At 44.3% G+C, this 24,218-nt stretch overlaps 1 protein-coding gene across 3 annotated transcripts in view; it reads right to left on the reverse strand.

The window, feature by feature from the left end:
- wwp2 (WW domain containing E3 ubiquitin protein ligase 2) overlaps positions 1–24,218 on the reverse strand; it is a 71,022-nt gene that overhangs the window by 33,185 nt on the left and 13,619 nt on the right. For all 3 annotated transcript variants that reach the window (XM_079501699.1, XM_079501697.1, XM_079501698.1), the window contains 5 exons: positions 15,127–15,205; positions 9,860–10,038; positions 8,807–9,068; positions 8,095–8,184; positions 1,847–2,021 (listed from right to left, as the gene is read on the reverse strand). In XM_079501699.1, the coding sequence (XP_079357825.1) occupies positions 1,847–2,021; positions 8,095–8,184; positions 8,807–9,068; positions 9,860–10,038; positions 15,127–15,205 (785 nt within the window). The remainder of the gene's footprint in view (positions 1–1,846; positions 2,022–8,094; positions 8,185–8,806; positions 9,069–9,859; positions 10,039–15,126; positions 15,206–24,218) is intronic.

Consider the following 24,218-nt stretch of genomic DNA (forward strand, 5'->3'; position numbering starts at 1 on the left):
AGTAAAGGGGATTTCAGCTCGATTTGACTTCAGGCTGAGAATGTACTGCAAACACCCAGACTCACCCAAACAAGCCTGTCATTTGCCCTAAACCAGTGGTTCCCAAAGTGGGGTCCGGGGACCCCCAGGGCTCCTTGAGGGAGAACCAAATGGACCCTTATGGTTCTGTAACTCTGAGAGTGTACATTTTGGTTCCATTTGTACACTCTCAGAGTTAAATTAACATTGATTTTACAATATAAATTGCGGTTCCAGAGATAGAAATGCCTAATTAGCCTAATTCAGGTCAAACGTACCGGGGGCCTTTGAAATGAAGGGAGGGAGGGAGATGGGTGAGAGAGAGAGGGATGCAGGGCTGGATGGATGAAGGGAGGGAGGGAGATGGGTGAGAGAGAGAGGGATGCAGGGCTGGATGGATGAAGGGAGGGAGGGAGATGGGTGAGAGAGAGAGGGATGCAGGGCTGGATGGATGGATGAAGGGAGGGAGGGAGATGGGTGAGAGAGAGAGGGATGCAGGGCTGGATGGATGGATGGAGGGAGGGAGGGAGATGGGTGAGAGAGAGAGGGATGCAGGGCTGTATGGAGGGACATTGTTAGGAAGTCAGAGGAGGTGGAGGTTATTCTGGACAGTGACTCAGAAAATGGCTGTGTTGTTAATGGATGGGGGGAGAGGGGACAGCTCTAGGAATGGACGGATGCACACGCGCACACACACACACACACACACACACACACACACACACACACACACACACACACACACACACACACACACACACACACACACACACACACACACACACACACACACACACACACACACACACACACACACACGCATCCGTGCGTACACGCGCACACTTTTTTAGAAGCTGGGAGGGGTCTTTTAATGGGAGACTGTAACAGTTTTAAGGCTGGTTTTACTAATGGTGCGTACCGAGGAACGCCCCAGTTCAGAATGGACTGTTGTTGGAGCTCTATAAGTCTTAACTGTCAGGGTGAAACTTGACCTTGGCTGCTTTCGCTGAGAGGACAGCTATTGTCAAAGAGGGGACCACTCCGGCAATGACTGGAAAAATACTAAAAACCCAGACTCAAATAACATTGCTTGCCCCCGTAGTGTACACGCAGACCATCATCAGCCAACAGAGAAACCACATAGCGGCGCCCATGTGTGAGATTTACTGGCGGCTTCCTAGATTTCATCAGGACACAGAAACTGACAATAAATGTGATATTAGCTCTTTACGAGCACTGTCGTAACTCCCTTTGTTTCCTCTCCTGACATCGGCCACCTGTTCTTCATTTGTTTTCTATCGTCGACTAAGCGTAAAAAATATATATATATAAAAAAGAAATACAGATAAACTAGTCCATATGCTAATAAACAGCTTACATTTGGGGAAAGTGAAAAACAGGCTTCCTATCCTCACTGTCTGCATATGCTAATTGTCAATGCCAAATGTATCAATCTTTTGGAAAATGCATTGTGAGCTTGTAGATCGGCTATTTTCAAATGTCCAAAATGTGTATAGGGCTGAAGTGGTTGATGTATGTATGATAAGTAACTAGTAACTAAAGTTTTCAAATAAATGTAGTGGAGTAAAAGTACAAAATGTAATTGGCCGGCCAACCCCCATCTGAAAATATGCGTCAGGGCAAACAAAGCAAAGATTTGAGGTAAAAATGTTCGCTCTGAAAGAATATATATTCAAAGATTTGCGCCACAATAGCTATTTTTCAATAGCTAAAAGAACATAATGCTTAAAACACCAAAAGGGGTTCCCGTCCTGAATGTGGTTAAAGTACAGTACTTGAGTAAATCTTGTGCTGGTTACTTGGTTACCTGGTAGAGGAAGCGCTGGCTGAACTGGTGCATGGCTCCCTGCAGCTGGCTGCGCTGGCTCTGCCACTGCTCGTAGTTGCGCACCGACTCGGCGGTGGGCCTCTGCCATGTGGTGGTTCTGGTGTTGTGGTCCACGTAGTAGAACCTGCCCCGCTGGTCCACGCGCTTCTCCCAGCTGGAGGAAGAGAGGGAGAGAGAGAGAGAGAGTCTCAGAGGAGAACCGTCTCTGTTTTCGTCTTTTAACAGATTCTATAAAATGTCTTCTAAATCATGAAATTTTCCTGAAAAACCTATGTTTCTATATGTCAGTGGTGTTCAAAGTTTTTCACGTCAATATGTTGTTCCAGGCATCCCCCAGAAGCAAAGATTTGAGGAAAAAGTGTTCGCTCTGAAAGAATATACATTCAAAGATTTGCGCCACATGTTCATGGTTTTTCAAAAATAGCAGATAGACAAGCTCGTAGCGAGGCACTCGGTGCCGCACTATGAGCTTGTAGATCTGCCATTTTTCAATAGCTTAAGCATAACATAATGCTTAAAACACCAAAAGAGGTTCCTGTCCTGAATGGTTAACATATTATTAAAGCGAGAGTGGGTGGATGTATGACATCTCCTAAAAGCTTAACATGTTCAGAGAAGGAATGGCAGGAGAGCAAATAAAGTAACGCAATTATTATTCAAAGGGTGTTTAGACGATGACAAGAACAAAGATGTGAATTGTCCCACAGGGACACAGACAGGCAGACAAACATGCATACACAGAACCGACATGAGAGTGGATTCCCTGGGCTCTGCAGAACCAACCAAGCGCTGTTCTGCTGCCAAGGCTGACGGACGCTATTCTGATAGCTCTGACTTAAACACAGCAGAATTTGGTAGAGCAAACAGCTACGACTTCCGTATGCTAACAAAAACAGCGCAGGCAGAGATATGGGCGGGCGCGCACTCACACGCGCGCACACACACACACACACACACACACACACACACACACACACACACACACACACACACACACACACACACACACACACACACACACACACACACACACACACACACACACACACACACACACACACACACACACACACACACACACACACACACACACACACACACACACACACACACGCAGGCATGCACAAAATCATATCTCCCACACATGCATACACATGTATACACACAGTGAAGAAAGCACAAAGTATCTGAGTCCGACTAAATGCATGCACACACAGTTGTCCAAAGGGAGCTTTTAGTTTGCTTGGCCCTCCTATTTCCTGAGGGAGAAGCACAAGTCTCTGCCAGAGACTGTGGCTCCAAACACAGGAGTGAACAAGGAAACCTGTGAATTAACTCTCCCAACTCTGCATGCGTTGGTCACACAGTTTGCCAGCACATGCATGCAAACACACACTTGCACATGTGTAGGCAGAGATATATGTAGACAGACAGACAGAGAGAATAAATAGTGAGATAAAGTTGCACACCGCACAAGAAAATAGTTCTATGTTGGCAGTCACACCAGGTCCCAGCCCATACTGTACATCCATGTATTTTAGTACTATTAAACCATTATGGACGTATCCCGGTTAGCGCTCCATAGTGCAAAGCCCAACCCTTCCAGCAAGCTTGTCACACCAACGTCTCTGGTAGTACTAATATTTATACTCTTTTTATTTTATTTTTAATCCGACGTGCATGCGACGTGCATGCCAGGAACCCCTTTTGGGGTTCTGTACAGTATCCAAAAATTACCAAAAAGTTTTTCAGAAAACTTAGGTCAGGATTTAGACGGCGTTTTTAGAATTGGCCTCTGTCCATCCAAGCAACGACAACATCTGCTATGGATGGCAATACACTTCCTAGTCAGTCAGGGGGCTGCTCTTGTTCTTTGTGTTATTCATACATTTCTCGCACGCGGGTGTTTTCACCCCTCAGCGCCTTCTGACAGAAATACAAGGGGTTGGGCCATGCATTCAGCAAGCCCAACCTAGTAGTCACTTTGAGTGGCACCACACAAAGCCACGGGTGAACATACTATTATGTCGGACTCAGACATTACTATTACTAACCCTACCCCAAACCTAACTATTACTAACCCTACCCCAAACCTAACCCTAACCGCTAGCACGACGCAACGCATGTCGGACCAAAGCAAACTTTACTTCATCCGCAAAAAAAAGTTGTTTGCGGTGGACACAAAAATGATGGCATGAGCAGGATTCGAACCCAGGAAGTACAGATTGAAAGTCTATTGCCTAACCAGAGTAATCTAGTAAGAGCGTGGCGACACTAGCGTCGACTCCCATTGTAACAATGGAATGCGGAAGTGCTCATTCTATCTCAATGTGATAGTTCCAATGTTTGGAACTATAGCCCATAGGCACCCGCTTTGCAGCGAGATCAAAGCGTGTCGCCACTCTCTTACTATTCCACTCGGTGCCTAACGAGCCATGCTACAAGCTGGCTGCTGGAATGCTTTTTCAGAGTCTACTACATTATAACACGCCCAACTCATGTAAAAGAAAAGGAAAACCTTTTAGGGGTTAACCCCGCCCAGTAGGGGAAGGGTTTGGGGAGGGGAAGCCTCACCCTCAGAGATATTAGCCTGGCTAATAAGCCAGACCGAATCAGCCGTTGGCAAAAAATAAATTGCCTGCCGGCGGATTACAGTCTGGAGAGGCTCAATTGTACACCCATTTCCTACACCAGAGAACTGGTGTGGCCAATCGGGACACGGTATGCAATATGGGCGGGCTTTGGTACAGTGACGTTCAATGCTTGAGACCTTTGACTGACAGTAGCTCTGACCAATTGCGTCAAAGAGAAAATGTTTGAACCCGCCCCCCGGGAAACAAGATCCATACACAGCATCTCCAGACTCAAATCCCACACGACAGTGTGATTTGAGTCTGGCTTATTAGCCAGGCTACAGAGATATAGCCTAGCTCAGGGGTGATTTCACCAACACCAAATTTCTCTGGCACCTGCACGTGCACAACACTCCCCCCTAGTGGCTAGCATGAATGTGTTTAACTGACTAGTGATGCTACTGGCAAGTTGACAAGAAATGAGCAACAGAGCAAACGTTAGGAATTAGGCCTACTGTTTTGTAGTTATTATATAGGTCAATCAAAACAAGATAATACAAATATATTTGTTTGGACGTCATTGCTTTAATTCAATTCAAGCCAAGCTAAAGACTTATGCAACAACACGCTCTATTGGTTCATGAGCAAGCAGACATCCAGACAATAAAGCTCAGTGTTTTGACCTTGAGCAGGGATAATATATGATAGGTCTGGCTAATAATGTCAGTGTTCCGAAACCTTTGTAGCCTCCAGCCCAAATGAGAAATGTGTTCTGTCACCATGGGAGCTGGCCTCATTAAAACAAATTGCCAAGTCGGGACCCACACCAGAAATAGTCCGGGTGAGATTGGTGCAGTGTTGGTCACAGTGCAACAGAAATGTGTAGTTGAGGATTGATGCTGTGGTATACACAGGCTTAATGCAAGGGCAATGGAAATACCAACAGGGCGATTGACATTTGTCAAAATGATATTTTTCTTTATATCTCACACACACACACACACACACACACCCCTAAAACAAAGTGGACAATCTTGATGATTTTGGCTGAATTCCCTCCAGACACACTCCAGTCACAGATCATGGGAGTCAACGTTCGTAAACTAGCAAGCACGTACACGGAAATTAGCCTCTTTAACACTTTTGCATTTATTGACAAATTAGGATCTAATTCACACCAGCATTTTTCCCAGTTGAGCTGGACAGGCCTTGTTTACCAAATGGATCTATACCGGGGCACTGGAGGAGTCCACATTGTCGGCTCTGTGCCATCAAAGAAATGTTGTTTTGACCAAAAATGCCATCTGGGACAAGGAATAGGAGATACAGGCCATTTAATGTGAATCTGTTAATAGCAAGAATAGGAATATCATGATAACTCTATGTCAACAGTGTTGCTGGGTGATCTAACAGTCAACATGTGAGCTTGTAGATTGGCTATTTTCAGCAAGAGAATTGTTGTAGATGGAAAAAAGAAGGGGACAAAGTATACCCCGGGGGAGTCAAGTCAATTAACCATTTGGTGTTTAAGTGGTTAATTAAGCATGGTGTGTGGCAATTACTGATGAAACGACAATGAGCAACACTAAGCTCGCACCATATTACAAGTTCTGACCTTTCGTTTTAGAGACCATGTAATTAGACTAGCTAAAGTCAGAAACACTGCCTACAGTTACCAGTTGCACTCAGAGTCTCATCGCAAACATCTCCAACACACAGAGCCTGTCATGTCCAAAGATGGGATTCATTATTTAGGATTCTAAAAGCTACATTGTCTGAGTCGCTACTAAACAGTTCCTGGTGTGTACATCTGGAACGCTAACACAGCGCTAGTCTGGTAATTGATCCTCTGAAGGGCCCAGGCGGCCATCAGCCAACACACTAACGCTGTAGCAACGGGCGTACATGTGGCTCTAAGAAAGGACTTTTGTTCTCTGGGCCCCGACTCTCTCGTTGCCTCTGTGGAAAAACTGAGATGGGGGTGGCGCGCGGCTGACCTTTTCCTAAAAGCAGTTTCTCTATCATGCACGAATGCACGTGCACACACTGAAAATCAATAAGTAATTGTTGGAATAAAAAATGTCATGAAACTGCTGGTGGTATTGGTGACCTTTTATGCTATACATTAAGAGGTGAATTGAGATAATTATTACAGTTTGCGCACGCGCACACACACACACACACGCACACCCTCCCCCCACCCCCCCCAGTGTGAGGTGGGGGAAAATGTGCTGTATATGGTTGTGTCCAAAAACATAAAATACACACATGGAGAAAATAAACTGAGAAGGCTTGGTTAGGGCATCGTCTCAGCAAAACGCAAGACAAGTCAGCGATCCGACTGATATAGTTAAAACTTTGGAAATGCCATGATTTCTTTTGGTGTCCCTGTGGACTTAGTCCATAGAATTTTAAAAGTATTATTATTACCTACCCTGATATCCTAGAATCAAATGCAGCTTTATGTCACCATGAAGAGAGAATTTCTACACAAGCAAATACAACGCTGACATGAAAATTATCTATATTCAGTGAACCATATGCTTCTCCATTACCCCAATTTGGAGTGAAACTTCAAATAGTTTGAAAATGATTTCCAAACAGAGGGCTTCCTCCAATGCAAACACTTTTCTTGTCAACTTTCGTTCAATTCAGTTTGCATTTCAGGCCACTGGTCTATTTTGGGCTGGCCCTCTCTTTTAACCCCTCCCAACCTGGCGGCACTATTTTTGCAAAAATCAAAAAAACTGCTATGTTCAGCAACCAGATTTGGTGTATAGGGACAAAACGAGGTAACGTGACTCCGCCAGATGGGGCGGTATCCATCTGGGATCGCTCAGCGATTGGCGTAGAAACCGACCAACGCCGAGGCAAACCAATCAGTGGCAGCTTCGGGCGGGATCTTGGCGAGACCGGGTGTGACGGCATTGAGAAGCGCCTGTTGCAATTTAATTTCCCAAGACCAAAGACAAGACCTACCGTACACATCCGACACGATAGTGAGTTTCTTTTTTTTTAACTCTTAATCCGCCAGCATTTATAGAAAAATTTGGATATAATTCACGCCAGCATTTTTTCTTCTCATCTTATTTTGAAAAGCCACATTTCCAGTCCACTAGCAGTAGACATAACCTAGGAAGCTGAACGGAGCTGGACAGGCCTTGTTTACAATGTGAATCCAAACCGGAGCTCTGGAGAGCTCCACATCGCCGGCTCTGTGCCGTCAAAGAAACGCTGTTTTGACCAAAAATGCCATCTGGGACAAGGAATAGGAGATACAGGCGATTGAAAGAAACGGATAGAATGGATTATTATGGCGACATAGCTAGCAACATAACTAGCTAACCGGCTAACGTAAGTAGCATTATGGCTCGATCGATCGAATGCACTATAAAAGCGCAATTGCCATTAATCAACGGCAATGGCGCTATAGGAGTTAAGTGTTAAAGCTAACTCTGGGAGTGTCAGTGACACTAAGAAATGTTCTGTGCACTTTCCATGCACAGATACATGCACGCACAACTTGCCCCTGTAAGCATATATATCGTGTCATTGAACTACTATTGTGTTGATACTGTCCTGTGAGGGATCAAAAAGGGGCACGCACGCACGCGCACACGCACACGCACACGCACACACACACACACAACATACCCAGGTGGCAGTGGCCTCTCCCAGGTGGTTGTTTTGGTGTTGTGGTCGACATAGTACACTCTACCATGAGGCAGCACCCTCTGCTCCCAGCTACAGTACAGCCACAGGTTGAGGTAAGAGTTAGAGAGAAAGAGGGCGAGAGAGAGATTGGAAGACAGGGAGAGCACGAGTCAAACAAGGAGAATGAGATATGTAGAGTTTCATAATAAATGTATTTGAATCAAATCGCCTCAAGTCTAAAACTAAGACTGAATATATATACAATTATCAACAAATAAAAACTAAACTAAAATGTTAGGAAGGGACTAATGGACAAGAAATCCAGTATAAGTAAGAGACAAGTCATTTTACACTTGGTTGCATGCTGAAAATAGCAGATCTACAAGCTCACAACGCGTCGTGCTGTGACGCGTTGTGAGCTTCTAGATCGGCTATTTTCAGCAAGTGTAAAATCATCCATTAGGACGGCATTAAAATGCATTTTAGTCGACTAAATCAACTGCAGATTTAGATTTAGTTATCTGATGATATTTAGTCGACTAAAACTAGACTACCACTAAAACATTCCAGGTGACTAAAACTAAAATCTAAATTTGCGTCAAAATCAACACTGCTTCCTGTCCTCAAGAGCTCTTCCCTTCTCCCCGGTTGGCCGGGCTGTTTTCTGCCCCCTCAATATCACAACTCTTCTATTAGATGGCTCTGGCCCTACCCAGCCGGGAGTGTGTCTGGGACGGGCTCTGTGGCGGGAGCGGAGCCGGGTGCCGGCTCCGTGGCGGGGGGTCCGGGCTCCGGCGGTGGGGCCAGGCCTGGCGGGGCCTCTGGGCCCGGAGAGGGACTGCCGCCGCCGCTGCTGCTGCTGGAGGCCGCTGGGGGTCTGACAGACGGAGAGGACTGTTGGGCCGGTGGCGGCGCATGGCGGCTCGGCCCACCGCGGCCGTTCTCCAGTCCGTTGGACGTCAGTTCAACTTTGCCTTTTGGAGAGGAGAGGAGAGGAGAGGAGAGGAGAGGAGAGGAGAGGAGAGGAGGAGTGAGGAAGGAAAAGAAAGTGGGGAAAGAGGTCAGTGAGATTATTTATCTATCAGTCATCATGAAGCGACTTTATCCGTTCAGGATATGAAAAAAGAAAAAGAAAAGGCGTCAGACTGAACTAAGGCAGCAGCAATCAGGTAAATAAACATGTCAACTTGCAGCCTTGCAGTGTCCTGTGCTGTGAATGCCGGTTGTTGTTACTTGTTGTTGTTGTCAGGGGTGTCACTAGGTTCCAAACAGAGCTATCGGCTGGTCAAAGTGTGTGTGTTTGTTGTTGTTGTTGTTGTGTGTTGTACAGGCTGAGCCACGCTGGTAGCTAGCGGCCGGGCTAGGAGTACTGCTGCTGCAGTTTGTTATCAATAATCATCTCTCCTATCATGACATGGAGACTCGCTGTTGTCTCACTCTCTGTGACTGTACAGTCTGTGCCTGTGCAGTCCGTTTTGTGAAAAAGTGTTTGGTATACCTACTGCCTGGCTGTCATTCTGGGGCAGAATTACCACCAAGTAACCGGCATAAATACCCTCAAACCCGACGAAAAACCGATTTGTGTTGTGCACATGCATGCGCACTGGCACGCGCATGCATGTGCAGGATTGAGCGCCGGCATCCATTGAGTTAGAAATGAAGAAAACTGCTCTCAGCCATTATAAAATAGCGGGTAACCCGAGACCTCTTGGTGCATATTGCTTTAATAGTACATAGTAAAAGGCTTATGGAGTGGGTCCTGTACCTGCACTCCCTCCAGGACTGCTGTGGGAGCTTTTGGAGGAGCGGCGGCGAACACCGGACGGACCCGACCCCCCCAACGCAGGGCTCTGCTCCTCACTCAGCTCCCCGTTAGTCAGAGCGCCCCCTGCGGAGGACCCCGGGGAACAGCCCCGAGACCCCCCCACCGAGTGCCTGTTACTCCTGCATGGATAAAGAGAGAGAGATGGCTGTTGTAAAACATAAAAGGGAACTTTTGTTGATGAAGGCAACGAGATGACAGAATTTGACTTTGTTTATTTAGACAGGACACTGCATATTAATGGACATTAAATATGTATGCAATGTAAATTGACCGGATTTAGAAAAGAAGATCCTATTAATTTACATCTGCAGTCCCAAAACAAAACATAAAACAGTATGTGGAATACAGTACATTAGGAAATAAGGCATAAAAAAACATACATACAAGAACAATGTACAAGGATGTAAAGTGCATCTATATTATTGATGACGGGATGAGAAAAACACACGAGGAAGAAGAACATGGGATAAAACATAAACAGATGAGAGGGGACAATTTAAAGTCAATAGAGCGTCAAAGTCCTGACGTCACTCGCTCATCCCCTGGTTCACGGAAGTAATTTCTCTATGGAGAATAACATGGGGTCATCTTAAAATCGTTTCATATAAGCATTGTGGTCCAAAAATAAACAACCTGTACCTGTCTCTGCGTTATTGTCAGGGAGTATCTCTATCGTTTGCGACAGTCAGTCACTCATATATGATACAGTCTGTTTCTAGCGAAAATGTAACTAATTCAGTAGCAGTAACAATATTGTTTTCTCTCAGTCAGTTGATTCTTCTTATCCATATGAGTGAAACGGCCTGGATGACGTTTATTTTTCAAACGCAGTTCTTATATGAGGCGATCTAAAATCCCCCTAAGGGGATTACAATGCAAATAAAAACCGATATCTACCGATATTGACGTCAGACTTCGGTGGTCTATTAACTCCGTGAATGCCGGTACTGTAGCTCAAAAGTTCCAGACAAATGTGAGTGAGCAGCAGCAAAGGCTAGCGGATGTTTACTTCAGTTTGAACTGGAAGTAAACGTTGGCCGTTTCACAGCAGAGCTTTGGTTGTTGTTTTTCCGTCTGATCATAGTTTTTGTTCAAGTCAAATTAAGCTCTAATCAAGCCCCGAATGTCGCATTTTGAGCGCATTATGAGCCATTCTGTTAGTATAGTCCGCGTTCACGTGCGTGTGAAAGGAGTCAAAGGACGATTGTGGATTGTTTGCCTGTTTCTCCCATGGAGGCTTGCGGGGGCTAACAACAATGCTAAGATCAACAGATTATATTTTTCAAAACTCCAGATAAAAGGCGAATTAATCAAATCACGTTCTCTCGTGCATGGCTACCTGTGCAAAAGTAAGTTTATAAATCTCGTTCTCTCGTTCTCAGCATTCAAGGAGTAAAGACTGTGAGGACAAAGACATCACTGAATCATTTTCTCAAAAGACACGGCAAGCAGCAAGTACATGTACTGTACAAAAAAACCCACAAATGCAAGTGTTCGAACACAATGCAATGTAACTTAACCCATTTTGATCTGAGGGCAATTCTACAAATGCCTTCTAAATCCTGACATTCATTCATATTCAAAGATTTGCGCCACATTTTCACGATTTTTCAAAAATAGCAGACCTACAAGCTCGTAGCGCGCCACTCGGTGGCGCGCTACGAGCTTGTAGATCTGCTATTTTTCAATAGCTAAATTATAACAATGTTTAAAACACCAAAAGGGGTTCCCGCCTAAAATGGGTTAAGTGCAATCTCATTTTCCTCTCCAAAATACGTCGCTCATATTTTCCAACCGCTAAATATAACCGTTTCCAACAGGACCTTTTATACAATGAAAACATGTTTTTACCCCCAGGACTGTGGAATGCTGCCGAGGCCTAAACTTGGAGGACCATCAATAGAAAAAGAGGGCTCAGCTCTGCCTTCAAGTCCATTTTAGCCGGGGAGCCAGTCACCCAAAATTTGAGGACCTGTGATGTCATGACATACTTTTTATTTGTGTTTTTGAGGGGCGCTAGCCCCTCCTATATATATATATATATATATATATATATATATATATATATATATATATATATATAGGTTTAATGTTTGTCTTATCTAGACAAACATTAAAAACGCCATTGACAATGGACAGAGTTTAATGTTTGTTTTGTCACTAACAAACATTAAATGCCATTAACAATGAACAGAGTTTAATGTTTATTTTGTCTGTCACTGAGCAAATCTGCATATGATGTTATGTTATGATATGTATGTATATTTTATATGATGTAAGATGATAAAGGTTGGTAAAGCACCGCTCACTTTTTGAGTGGTGTAAACCACTCCTACAACTGGCTTTTGTGTGCAGAAAAAAATGAGCATGGTTGCTATGTTCAAAATAATTTCTGACGTAATTAAATCACACCCGGGTGAACTGGATGACTGTAGCAACCATGCTCATTTTTTCTGCACAAAAAAAGCCAGTTGTGAAATCACATCCGGGTGTGATTTCATTACGTCAGACATTACGTCAGACCACAGCTGATCATGCTATATAAAACCTTACACCACTCAGTTCACACGGGTGTGATGTTTTCTATTCACTTGGTCATTAAGGCACAGAATGAGAGGTCTGCTCTGCCGGAAACATCGCGAAAAAATAGTTATGGCCCTATTTGTATACCACACCATAGACAACCAATATATCATCATGTGACATGTCAAACTAGGGGGTTTTCATGATTCTGAACCCATTCCAAGCATTAGTTTTGGACGATATTTGCACGATTCATAACTTTTTTTTGCGATGTTTCCGGCAGAGCAGACCTCTCATTCTGTGGAACTTAATGACCAAGTGAATAGAAAAAACACAAATAAAAAGTATGTCATGACATTACAGGTTAATCTCGATTCCTTGAGCTTTTGGGCCTGTGGCTCCCCGGCTATTTTATGAGCTACAATAAAGTATCACAAGCAGAAGACACTGACGGGCACAGAACTGACACTTGCATGTGCACGTGTGTGTGTTTTCCTCGCTGTGTGGTGCGCGGCGCGTCTGTGCTGCTGTGCATCTCGTCATGGGAGACTGCTAACACTACGATGGAAGGGGGAAAAAAGGCCCGTCCTTCCATCTCTCTATATATTCTCTCCCCCTTTTCGCTTTGTCTCTGCCAGCCGTTTTTTTCACTCGACTGCCTCTATTTAGACACAAATGGACGGAGATGTTGAACGGTATTCCATGACAGCGAGGTTTGGTTCTTCGGTGAACTGTGCTAAATGCTCCCCTACGGTGTTTACACGGACATTCCAAACCGACCGATGCGCCCCACCACAACGCTTAGGACCAAGTCTAGCTCATTCTGGACGGGAAACCCTTTTGGTGTTTTTTAACCATCATGTTATACTTTAGCTATTGAAAAATAGCAGATCTACAAGCTCGTAGCGTGGCACAGAGTGCCGCGCTACGAGCTTGTAGATCTGCTATTTTTGTAAAATCGTGAAAATGTGGCGCAAATCTTTGAATATATATTCTTTCAGAGTGAATGTTTTTAACTCAAATCTTTGCTTCTGGGGGGGGGGGGGTCCCTGGAACAACATATTTTCAGATGGGTGTCCGTGGCCAAATACAGATAATTCTGGGGGTCCTTGACACGAAAAAGGTTGAGCACCACTGACATACCATAGAAACATAGGTTTTTCAGAAAACTGTCATAATTTAGAAGCCATTTTGTTTTAGAATGGGCCTCAGGTCTACATGGGCTAGTCTGGTTCCAGTATTTATTATCACACTACCGTCCTAGTCAATGAGACCACTGCAAGGCTCTGGACCACATTCAGAGCAAATGACATGCATGTATTCAACAGTACACTTTCTTGCCTTTCTTTTCCTTTTTCAACCCACTAGACCTGCAGGCCGATTCTACGAATGTCTGAACAGTTTTCTGAAAAGACGTATGGGTGCCATCAGTGGTGCGCCTCAAACGAATTCATGCCAACGAACCCCAGAATTATATGTATTAGGCCACCCAGAAGAAAATAATTGTGGCACGATGAGCTTGTAGATCTGCTATTTTTGAATAGCAAAGGTTTAAAGATGGAGTGACGTGATTGTTTTCCACGCTAAAACATGATCAGGTATTATTATATGAGTAAGAATAATGTTTTCAAAAAAAGTGTATTTGTATAAGAGTATTTGTTCAAATGTAGTTTTTATATGGATATGCCCACCAGTTCATTAAGTAGGCCTGGTTTGGTGGTGATGGGTGGTGATCCACCTGAACTGAAGCCACACCCACAGCTGTTGTAAGATAAAGGGGGATGGTTTAGGGGAGGGGAAGATATTGTGATGACACTATATTATATCACTGTTTTTTTCATTGGCACATTTGACTGTGAAGATTTTAGCCTCCAGGAAGAAACCCTAAATACAAAGGGAAAGACATCATTGCACATAGCAACCGCACCAAGGGGTCTAATGAAGCACTGTCACCTCATAAACACATGAAAAACTGGGAAAAAATCACGGCACTCCATCTTTAAAATAATGGTTAAAGTAGTTAAAAGCTCATGTTAATCGGTTAAGTTGGTTTTTGATCATGTTCCTATGGCTCACTCTGTGAAGGCTGTTTAGGAAGAAGTTATACTGGTTTATTTTCCCTACCACCATTATTATACATTATGGAAGATTATTATGAAAGTATTATTAAAGTCCCAATGCCCTAATCCCTCGGGTACTCTGTGTATTGCGTCGAAAGGAAGTAGGAAAACAGAGCCAGCTCTACAATCTGAATGGATGGTCCGTTTGATTACACGGGCGCTGTTAAAACCAGCACTACTCGTAACAAAGCTACACTAAGGGACATTTTTAAACTATTTCCATCATGTCCTCCTCAGAGACTGCAGTTGACTTGACGCTTGTTCGAACCTATTTTTGTACTCTACAGATTGTATGGTATAAAGACACCAGCCGGCCATTTGTCCAGTCTTCAGTTCAGAACAGCAACTCTTATTCAGTTTACTGATAGTCTGGGTCTTATCACTTCCACGATTACATCACCTCTGTGCTTTATTATCACTGCCATGACTGCAAATCCCAAAGGAGAGGCTGTGTGTGTGTGTGTGTGTGTGTGTGTGTGTGTGTGTGTGTGTGTGTGTGTGTGTGTGTGTGTGTGTGTGCATGCGTGCGTGCGTGCGTGCATGCGTGCGTGCGTGCGTGCTGACCTGCCCCGAGGCACCGCTGTGGTAGGAGTCTCCTCACTCTGCGTCCTCCTCAGGTTGGGTCTGTCTGCCTGCAACATCTCTGGAAAAAAACACAAAATACAAAAAGGAAATAAAGGTCCGGCCTCTTATAAGGATGTCATGAAAAACGGACAACTGCCTCGCCATCACTTCTTATCCCCATTCTTACACCTGCACTCCGCTGTCCACCGCAACGGTCACTTGAGAGTGCCTGAGATAAGTTACCTTGTCTGCTCCTGAAAACGGAGAACAACATGTCTGTTTATTTTTGTAATGTTTTATTGATTGCTTGCTTTAGCCCATTTAGAACTGAGGCCGATTCTTAAAAAAAAATGGCTTCTAAATCCTAACAGTATTTTTGTTTTAACCCCATGTTTCTATGTCAGCAGTGATCAACCTTTTTCATGTCAAGGACCCCCAGAATTATCTGTATTTGGCCGTGGACCCCACATCTGAAAATATGTTGTACCAGGGACCACCACAGAAGCAAAGATTTGAGTTAAAAACGTTCACTCTGAAAGAATATATATTCAAAGATTTGCACCACATTTTCACGATATTTCAAAAATAGCAGATCTACTGTACAAGCTCGTAGCTTGTAGATCTGCTATTTTTCCAACAGCTAAAATATATATGTATAACATGATGCTTAAAACACCAAAAGGGGTTCCCGTCCAGAATGGGTTAGATCAATTGCATTCATGAGCAGAACCGTATCGGATTCAGAGTCTGGTCTGGCTCAACCAGCAGCCATATGATCCATATCAATCACTGGATTTGTTTTTTTATCTTGATTATTAGGCCTTTAGAAAATGTAAGTCTCTGTGGCTTTCTCTTTCATTCTATCGTTATTTGGGCCGTTTAATTAAGAATAAATGGAAACAGATATGCCGAGGACATTGGCAGATCTTAGAGATTATCCTTGAGTGCAACTAGACCAACACTGATTAGCGTGCGTGACGTTCTTTATTGTGGCCGGCGGGCGGACATCAAAACAATGAATAACACGTCTGCATGTCACAGTTGACGTCCTTTACACCATTGGTTCCCAAAGTGGGGTCCTGGGACCCCCAGGGGTCCTTGAGGGAGTTCCAGGGGGTCCCCAGCTAATGATCGTTTGGAACCAAATGGGCCCTTATTGGTCTTATTGGTCTGTAACTCTGAGAGTGAACAAATGGAACAAAATGGACCCACTCTCAGAGTAAAATTAACAATGATTTTACAATCAAAATTGGGGGTCCCAGAGATAGAAATGCCATTAAATGGGGGTCCGTAGAATATTGCATGTCAAACTGAGGGTCCTCAATCCATTAAAATGGGTGAGAATCACTGCTAGAGCCGTAAAATGATTCTCTTATAGTTATGGGGGTCCCTGGCATGAATTCTCAAATGGGGATCCGCATGCATGATAAGTGTCAATTTGGGGGTCCTTGACATGAAAAGGTTTGGGAACCACTGCTTTACACCACTGGTTCCCAAACACTGGGGCGGGACCCATTTGGGAACCACTGCTTTACACCACTGGTTCCCAAACACTGGGCCGGGACCCATTTGTGAGTCGTGGACACATTTTAACAGTCCCCTTTTTTTTGTTTCCTATATTTAGTTTTGAATTGTTATTATTTAACAATTCAACATTAAACTAAATTCAAGGAAAAATCTAAGAAATCCCATAAATAAGAAAACAAATGTTTAAAGATTAGAAGTATTGAAGATAGTAGATCTACAATCTCACAATGCGGCGCGAAGTGACGCATTGTGAGCTTTAGATCTGCTATTTTCACTAGTTTGGATCCCGGGCAAACATCTAAAACGCTAAAACGTTTTTGAGCCACTGCGCTAGGACCACTGGGATATCGTCTGAGGACATTGGTCTTCCGGGATGCTGATTTACAGCAACTATGGGGCTATGAGGCATTCACTGAATTAGAACATGAGCTGAATGTCAACCGTGGAAGTCAAAGTACCATTAGCAGTGAAAGACAGCTGGACACTTAGAGAGAAAATGACATTTGTGAAATCAATCAATAATGCCATTTCGTTGATGTACTGTACACAAAGGGCCTTTGAGAATGATGAATGCACAAATCCCTTGCATAAATTCCTTATCAAATCCAAAATTCTGGTGATGTTAATATGGACAACAATGTTTAACAATACCAAGCAATTATGTAACCTATAAAATTATGGAAGCCTTAGCCAGGACCACAACATTATATTAAAAAATCACACCCATGTGAAGTCAGTGGTGCAACTTCGTGTGGGAGTTCCAGACCCACAGGAACACACCCAGGGTGCCGGCCCGGTTCCGGCGAGCCGCCCCGTGTCCGAAACGGTTGAGAAATGACCGTGTGCCGGACTGCCGGTCCCTCTACTGTAACCTCTACTGTACTGTACTGTCACTGTACTGTACTGGCACACCCGAAATCATAATATATACAGTTAATATGTGCGTGTGTCTTAGGTTGCGCACAGGTGGTGAAAAACAACCATGCTGTTTTCGTGCTCATACCCAGCCAGGCAGGCACCCACCCAGCCAGCCACCCAGCCAGCCAGCCAGCCAGCCACACACATAACTCCGTAAGGGAGTGGTTGCACCACTCAAAAAGAAATATTATTATTGCACTTAAGTGTCATGAATCGTTCTCCAGAGACTTAATTCCAGTGTTGTTTAGCGTGGAATTAATGAGTCCAATATATACAGCTCTGGATACATACAGAAAAGTGTAGGGTTGGTGTAGAAATGTTCTTAAATAATGAAAACCATACAGACTTGAAACCCACGTAGGAATGAAAGTGCAGTTTAATAGGGACCATTCATCCCTGTATATAGTGCATGGTCTGTGTGTGTGTGTGTGTGTGTGTGTGTGTGTGCGCGTGCGTGCGTGCGCGTGAGAGTGAGTGAGTGTAATGACATGCGGCCTCTGTGGGTGTGAGGGAATGTGTGACTATATGCTCATTCCCAATCGTGTCTGAAATCACAGCCATATAACATGTCTTTCATTATCACATGGACATTGCACATATTGTGTGCGCACGCACGCACGCACGCACGCACGCACACACAGTCACACACACACACACAGTCACACAGTCACACACACACACACACACACACACACACACACACACACACACACACACACACACACACACACACACACACACACACACACACACACACACACACACACACCCCCCCCCCCCCCCCCCCTAGGTAGACTGATGACTGCAAGCCTTCCTATGTGTCAGAGACTCACTACTGAAACACGACTCAAACAGCCTTCCTATTTACACATATATCCTTACCACGCTAAAAGTAAACAGCTAATCTCTCACCGGCACGCACACACAGTCATGTGTATATGTATGCATGTACGTACATACACACACAATCACAAGACATACAGATATGCGCACACACACACACACACACACACACACACACACACACACACACACACATGTACACACGCACAAGCGCACTCCAGCTGCTGCTATGAAAGGGTTTCTTGTGAGCAAGCCCAATGGACACGCAGAAAAATAAACAGTGGTCTTAAAGAGAAACCATTGTGTCATAGCCCCCTCCCATGAGGACACCGTCGTTCCCCCGAATGACATAAGTCTAACTTCTGCCCCGTTGTCTGCGCGCGCACAAGAAACATGATGCGTGTATGTCGTTCTTTCTTTGTGCACTTTGGCATTGGATTAAGTGTGTGTGTGTGTGTGCGTGTGTGTGTCTGGACATATCAGAGTTGTATGGAAAGACTAGTGAGTCAAGGACAGTCAAAACAAGAGAGGGCCTAACGGGTGGTGTGGCTCCCCTGTTGATTTATTGATCATGTTGATGATGTCATATATCGATATTGATCAGTCCTGCCCAAATATGGAGGTAGGGTGGGACTGATCTGTGCTTATGAACTGGGGCGACTGTGGCTCAGGAGGTAGAGCAGGTCGTCCAATGATCCATGGGTCGGCGGTTCGAATCCCGGCTCCTCCTGTCTACATGTCGAAGTGTCCTTGGGCAAGACACTGAACCCCAAATTGCTCCCGATGTGCTGGTTGGTACCTTGCATGGCTTCCGCCGCCACAATCGGTGTATGAATGTGTGTGTGAATGGGTGAATGTAATGCACAATCTATGTAAAGCGCCTTGGATAAAGGCGCTATATAAATGCACCATTTACCATTTACCATTTAACAAAATGTGAAAAATATGAAACCAACAATAATGTTCATAATATGTGACAAATATTCAAGCCAAAATGTACTTCATTAGCTGCAGATGGACAGACTGACTCAGAGAGATACAGACACTCAGACCCCACTTCCTTATATTGTGTTTAAGAGTCCAGAGCTGTTTTTATGTTGGATGCACCCCAGCCACTTAATCTGCAATCCGGGGTTATTTTCATGAATAAATTAAACTTTAAGCAGTCAGTATGATAGTGTATGTTTTGGGGGATTTGTGTGTGCCATTTATTTTATTATTTTTTTTGTCTGGTAGGACACCTACAGGTTGACAAGTATAGCCCTACCCGCTCAGCCCAATATCACTGCTGGCCAATGGGGTATTCCCTTTGGTATCAGCAATGCGAGTGCCGAATGGCCTTGGCCCTTCGCGTTTGAGTAAATGGTCACGCCCCCCTCCCGCTAAAGTACGCAAGTTGCCGTGTCGAACATTGTGAAGTTCACTTAGCCGACCCAACCCTGTTTGAGTTGCGAGACGATTTGGACAGAATAGTCAATCAAGTGCTGTTGAGAGCGTTTGGACCCGACTGCCACTCAGAGTGGCTACTGGACAATCACAGCGCGTCCGGCCATTCGGCACTCGCATCAATAGGTTAGGTTTCCCATGTGAGAGGCCAGGGTAAGATTCAATAGGTTAGATTTCCCATGTGAGAGGTCAGGGTAAGATTCAATAGGTTAGGTTTCCCATGTGAGAGGCCAGGGTAAGATTAATCAATAGGTTAGGTTTCCCATGTGAGAGGTCAGGGTAAGATTCAATAGGTTAGGTTTCCCATGTGAGAGGCCAGGGTAAGATTCATCAATAGGTTAGGTTTCCCATGTGAGAGGTCAGGGTAAGATTCAATAGGTTAGGTTTCCCATGTGAGAGGCCAGGGTAAGATTCAATAAGTTAGGTTTCCCATGTGAGAGGCCAGGGTAAGATTCAATAGGTTAGGTTTCCCATGTGAGAGGCCAGGGTAAGATTCAATAGGTTAGGTTTCCCATGTGAGAGGCCAGGGTAAGATTCAATAGGTTAGGTTTCCCATGTGAGAGGCCAGGGTAAGATTCAATAGGTTAGGTTTCCCATGTGAGAGGCCAGGGTAAGATTCAATAGGTTAGGTTTCCCATGTGAGAGGCCAGGGTAAGATTCAATAGGTTAGGTTTCCCATGTGAGAGGCCAGGGTAAGATTCAATAGGTTAGGTTTCCCATGTGAGAGGCCAGGGTAAGATTCACTCACATCAATAGGTTAGGTTTCCCATGTGAGAGGCCAGGGTAAGATTCATCAATAAGTTAGGTTTCCCATGTGAGAGGCCAGGGTAAGATTAACTCGCATCAATAGGTTAGGTTTCCCATGTGAGAGGCCAGGGTAAGATTCACTCACATCAATAGGTTAGGTTTCCCATGTGAGAGGCCAGGGTAAGATTCATCAATAAGTTAGGTTTCCCATGTGAGAGGCCAGGGTAAGATTAACTCGCATCAATAGGTTAGGTTTCCCATGTGAGAGGCCAGGGTAAGATTCAATAGGTTAGGTTTCCCATGTGAGAGGTCAGGGTAAGATTCATCAATAGGTTAGGTTTCCCATGTGAGAGGCCAGGGTAAGATTCAATAGGTTAGGTTTCCCATGTGAGAGGCCAGGGTAAGATTCAATAGGTTAGGTTTCCCATGTGAGAGGTCAGGGTAAGATTCATCAATAGGTTAGGTTTCCCATGTGAGAGGCCAGGGTAAGATTCAATAGGTTAGGTTTCCCATGTGAGAGGCCAGGGTAAGATTCAATAGGTTAGGTTTCCCATGTGAGAGGCCAGGGTAAGATTCAATAGGTTAGGTTTCCCATGTGAGAGGTCAGGGTAAGATTCATCAATAGGTTAGGTTTCCCATGTGAGAGGCCAGGGTAAGATTCAATAGGTTAGGTTTCCCATGTGAGAGGTCAGGGTAAGATTCATCAATAGGTTAGGTTTCCCATGTGAGAGGCCAGGGTAAGATTCAATAGGTTAGGTTTCCCATGTGAGAGGTCAGGGTAAGATTTATCAATAGGTTAGGTTTCCCATGTGAGAGGCCAGGGTAAGATTCAATAGGTTAGGTTTCCCATGTGAGAGGCCAGGGTAAGATTCAATAGGTTAGGTTTCCCATGTGAGAGGCCAGGGTAAGATTCAATAGGTTAGGTTTCCCATGTGAGAGGCCAGGGTAAGATTCAATAGGTTTCCCATGTGAGAGGCCAGGGTAAGATTCATCAATAGGTTATCAATAGGTTATGCTGAGAGGCCCTTATCCTCTCAGCATCAATGTATAATCGTACTGCTGCACTTTGTGCAAACTGTTAAGAATGTATTCAATCAATCAAACAGTTACAATTTCTGATGAATTGAAAATGTGAAACTCTGATGTCTTTTTTTCTCTGGTTTTATCCTCGTAGCAGATTTTGTTGGAACTGTACCTATTCTTCAAAATGTGAATACAATCAAATTGAGTCTCTTGGTCGGGAGAAGACACTAACAATACAGAATTACTGACCTTGTCCTTTAGACTTGGTTGTTGATAGTTGATAAACACATTCATAAGTCTAGTGCAGTGGTTTTCAACTCTTTTCATATATCAAGGAGCATTATTTATTTGTTATTTACCTGTTATTTACCTGTTATTTACCTGTAAGGGTCCATTTGGTATAATTTTACACTCTCAAGAGTTAATGATCTATAAGGGTCCATTTGGTTACCAACTGGACCACCTGGAACCCCATCAAGGACCACTGGTGGTCCCCAGGCCACTGGTTGAGAACCACTGGTCTAGTGGATTAGATCAAAGCTAGAGAAGGTACACTTTATCCCCTGGTAACATTTGTAGGCTACTCTCTCACAGCTGAATGCACACTCAGGGTTTTACCGTTTAGTAGCAGAATATAGGTAGGAGTGCATAGTGCACAGGGACAAAATGTTTACATAAAAATAAGCCATCTTTGCATGTAGAGAAGAAATGAAGTCAAAATGCTGAACCAAAAACAAATAAATCTTTGACCTCAAACTGCTAGCAACACACCCTTTTCCTTTAGCAAGAACAGAAATGTTTGGCAATATTTCCATCCTATATGGTTAACCAAGTTGCAATTACTCTACACATATAGCCTGTTGACTTTCTGCAATCTGCACACCCATATATGACCCGAGTGTTTCTGAGCATGTGCGCGTGTGTGTGTTCACATGTAGCATACGTGCATAAAAGGTGTGCTTGTCCAAATTTACACAGGACTGAGTTTTCCCTGCGCTCACATCTGTTTTTCTCCGCTGCACAATGCGACGGCTTGTTTACAAGGTTTTCCCTGTGTGTGTGTGTGTGTGTGTGTGTGTGTGTGTGTGTGTGTGTGTGTGTGTGTGTGTGTGTGTGTGTGTGTGTGTGTGTGTGTGTGTATATGAGAGTGTCAGAAATGCTGCCAGGGGAAATGAGCAAAGCTTACAAACCAACAGAGGTGCGTTGAGGAAGGGAACAGTGAGGGCTTTAGTTCCCTTACAGCCCGTCCAGGCACCATGCAGGCAACACACTCCAACCTTTATACCGCCGCTGGCGGGTGGAAAGCTCATGTGTTCAAAACGTACCGTACCGTTTTCAGGAAACGAGGGGGAAGAACCCGCGTTCCAATGTATGGATCCAATGTAGTTATTATTCAGTCGCAAGCTCTTGTTAATGGTAAATGCCTGGTGCACATTTATATATCGCTTTTATCCGAAAACGCTTTACATAGATTGTGCATTACATTCACCCATTCACATACAGACACCGATGGTGGAGGAAACCATGCAAGGCACCAACCTGCACATCGGGAGCAATTAGGTGTTCAGAGTCTTGCTCAAGGACACTTCAACACTAACTCTGGGGGAGCCCACAGGGATCCAACTGGGAACATTGCGGCTGTCCTCTGGCTCCTATCCGGCTACTCATACTCAAAAAATGAATATGTTGGTTCAGTAAAGCCCACAGACACACTAAAGCACTTTCACTTAAAACAAAATTTCAAAATAGCAAAAATAAAAAACCTACACGTAGAAGCTCACTAGGCATCGCAGCGCTTTGTGAGCTTTCAGATCGGCAATCTTTGCTACTTTTGCGTGACACTGTGTAGTATGACCAGTGTTGCATTGGTGAATCCATCTGTGGTGGGACAGGGACGCTAAAGACTTCACGAGCATGTGCTTAACACCTACACTACAGGTCACACAAAGGACCATTGATATGCATCTAGGCTCATTCCTATGTTAATACACGCTGGTGTGACACTCGGCAGCGTTTGTAAACTATGTTGAGGTGTGAACTTAAAGGACCACTTTTCAACGTATCTTCATATAATTGGTCCTCACTAATGTTCATGATAAAATGCCACTATTGTTTTCCCTACTCAGCCTGTGTCTCATAGGAGGGCTGTGGGCAGTTCAGAAAGCCGTCCACCAGTGACATCATCAATGGGGAATCCAAGCTAATAGAAACTGCAGGCTTTCTATTCCTCAAAAGTTGCAATGCGATAATGGAAGCCATCGTTCTCACGATAATAAAAATCTAAATATATAGTAAAAAATCACACCCGTGTGAACTGAGTGGTGTAAGGTCTTATATAGCCTGTCTGACGTAATGAAATCATGTCTGACGTAATGAAATCACACCCGGGTGAACAGGGTGAACATAGCAACCATGCTCATTTTTTCTGCACAGACTAACAAAGCTAGTTGTAGGAGTGGTTTACACCACTCAAAAATCATGTCTGACGTAATGAAATCACACCCGGGTGAACAGGGTGAACATAGCAACCATGCTAATTTTTTCTGCACAGACTAACAAAGCCAGTTGTAGGAGTGGTTTACACCACT

Source organism: Electrona antarctica (genome assembly GCF_951216825.1).
Source record: "Electrona antarctica genome assembly, chromosome: 5".
Classification (NCBI taxonomy): domain Eukaryota; kingdom Metazoa; phylum Chordata; class Actinopteri; order Myctophiformes; family Myctophidae; genus Electrona; species Electrona antarctica.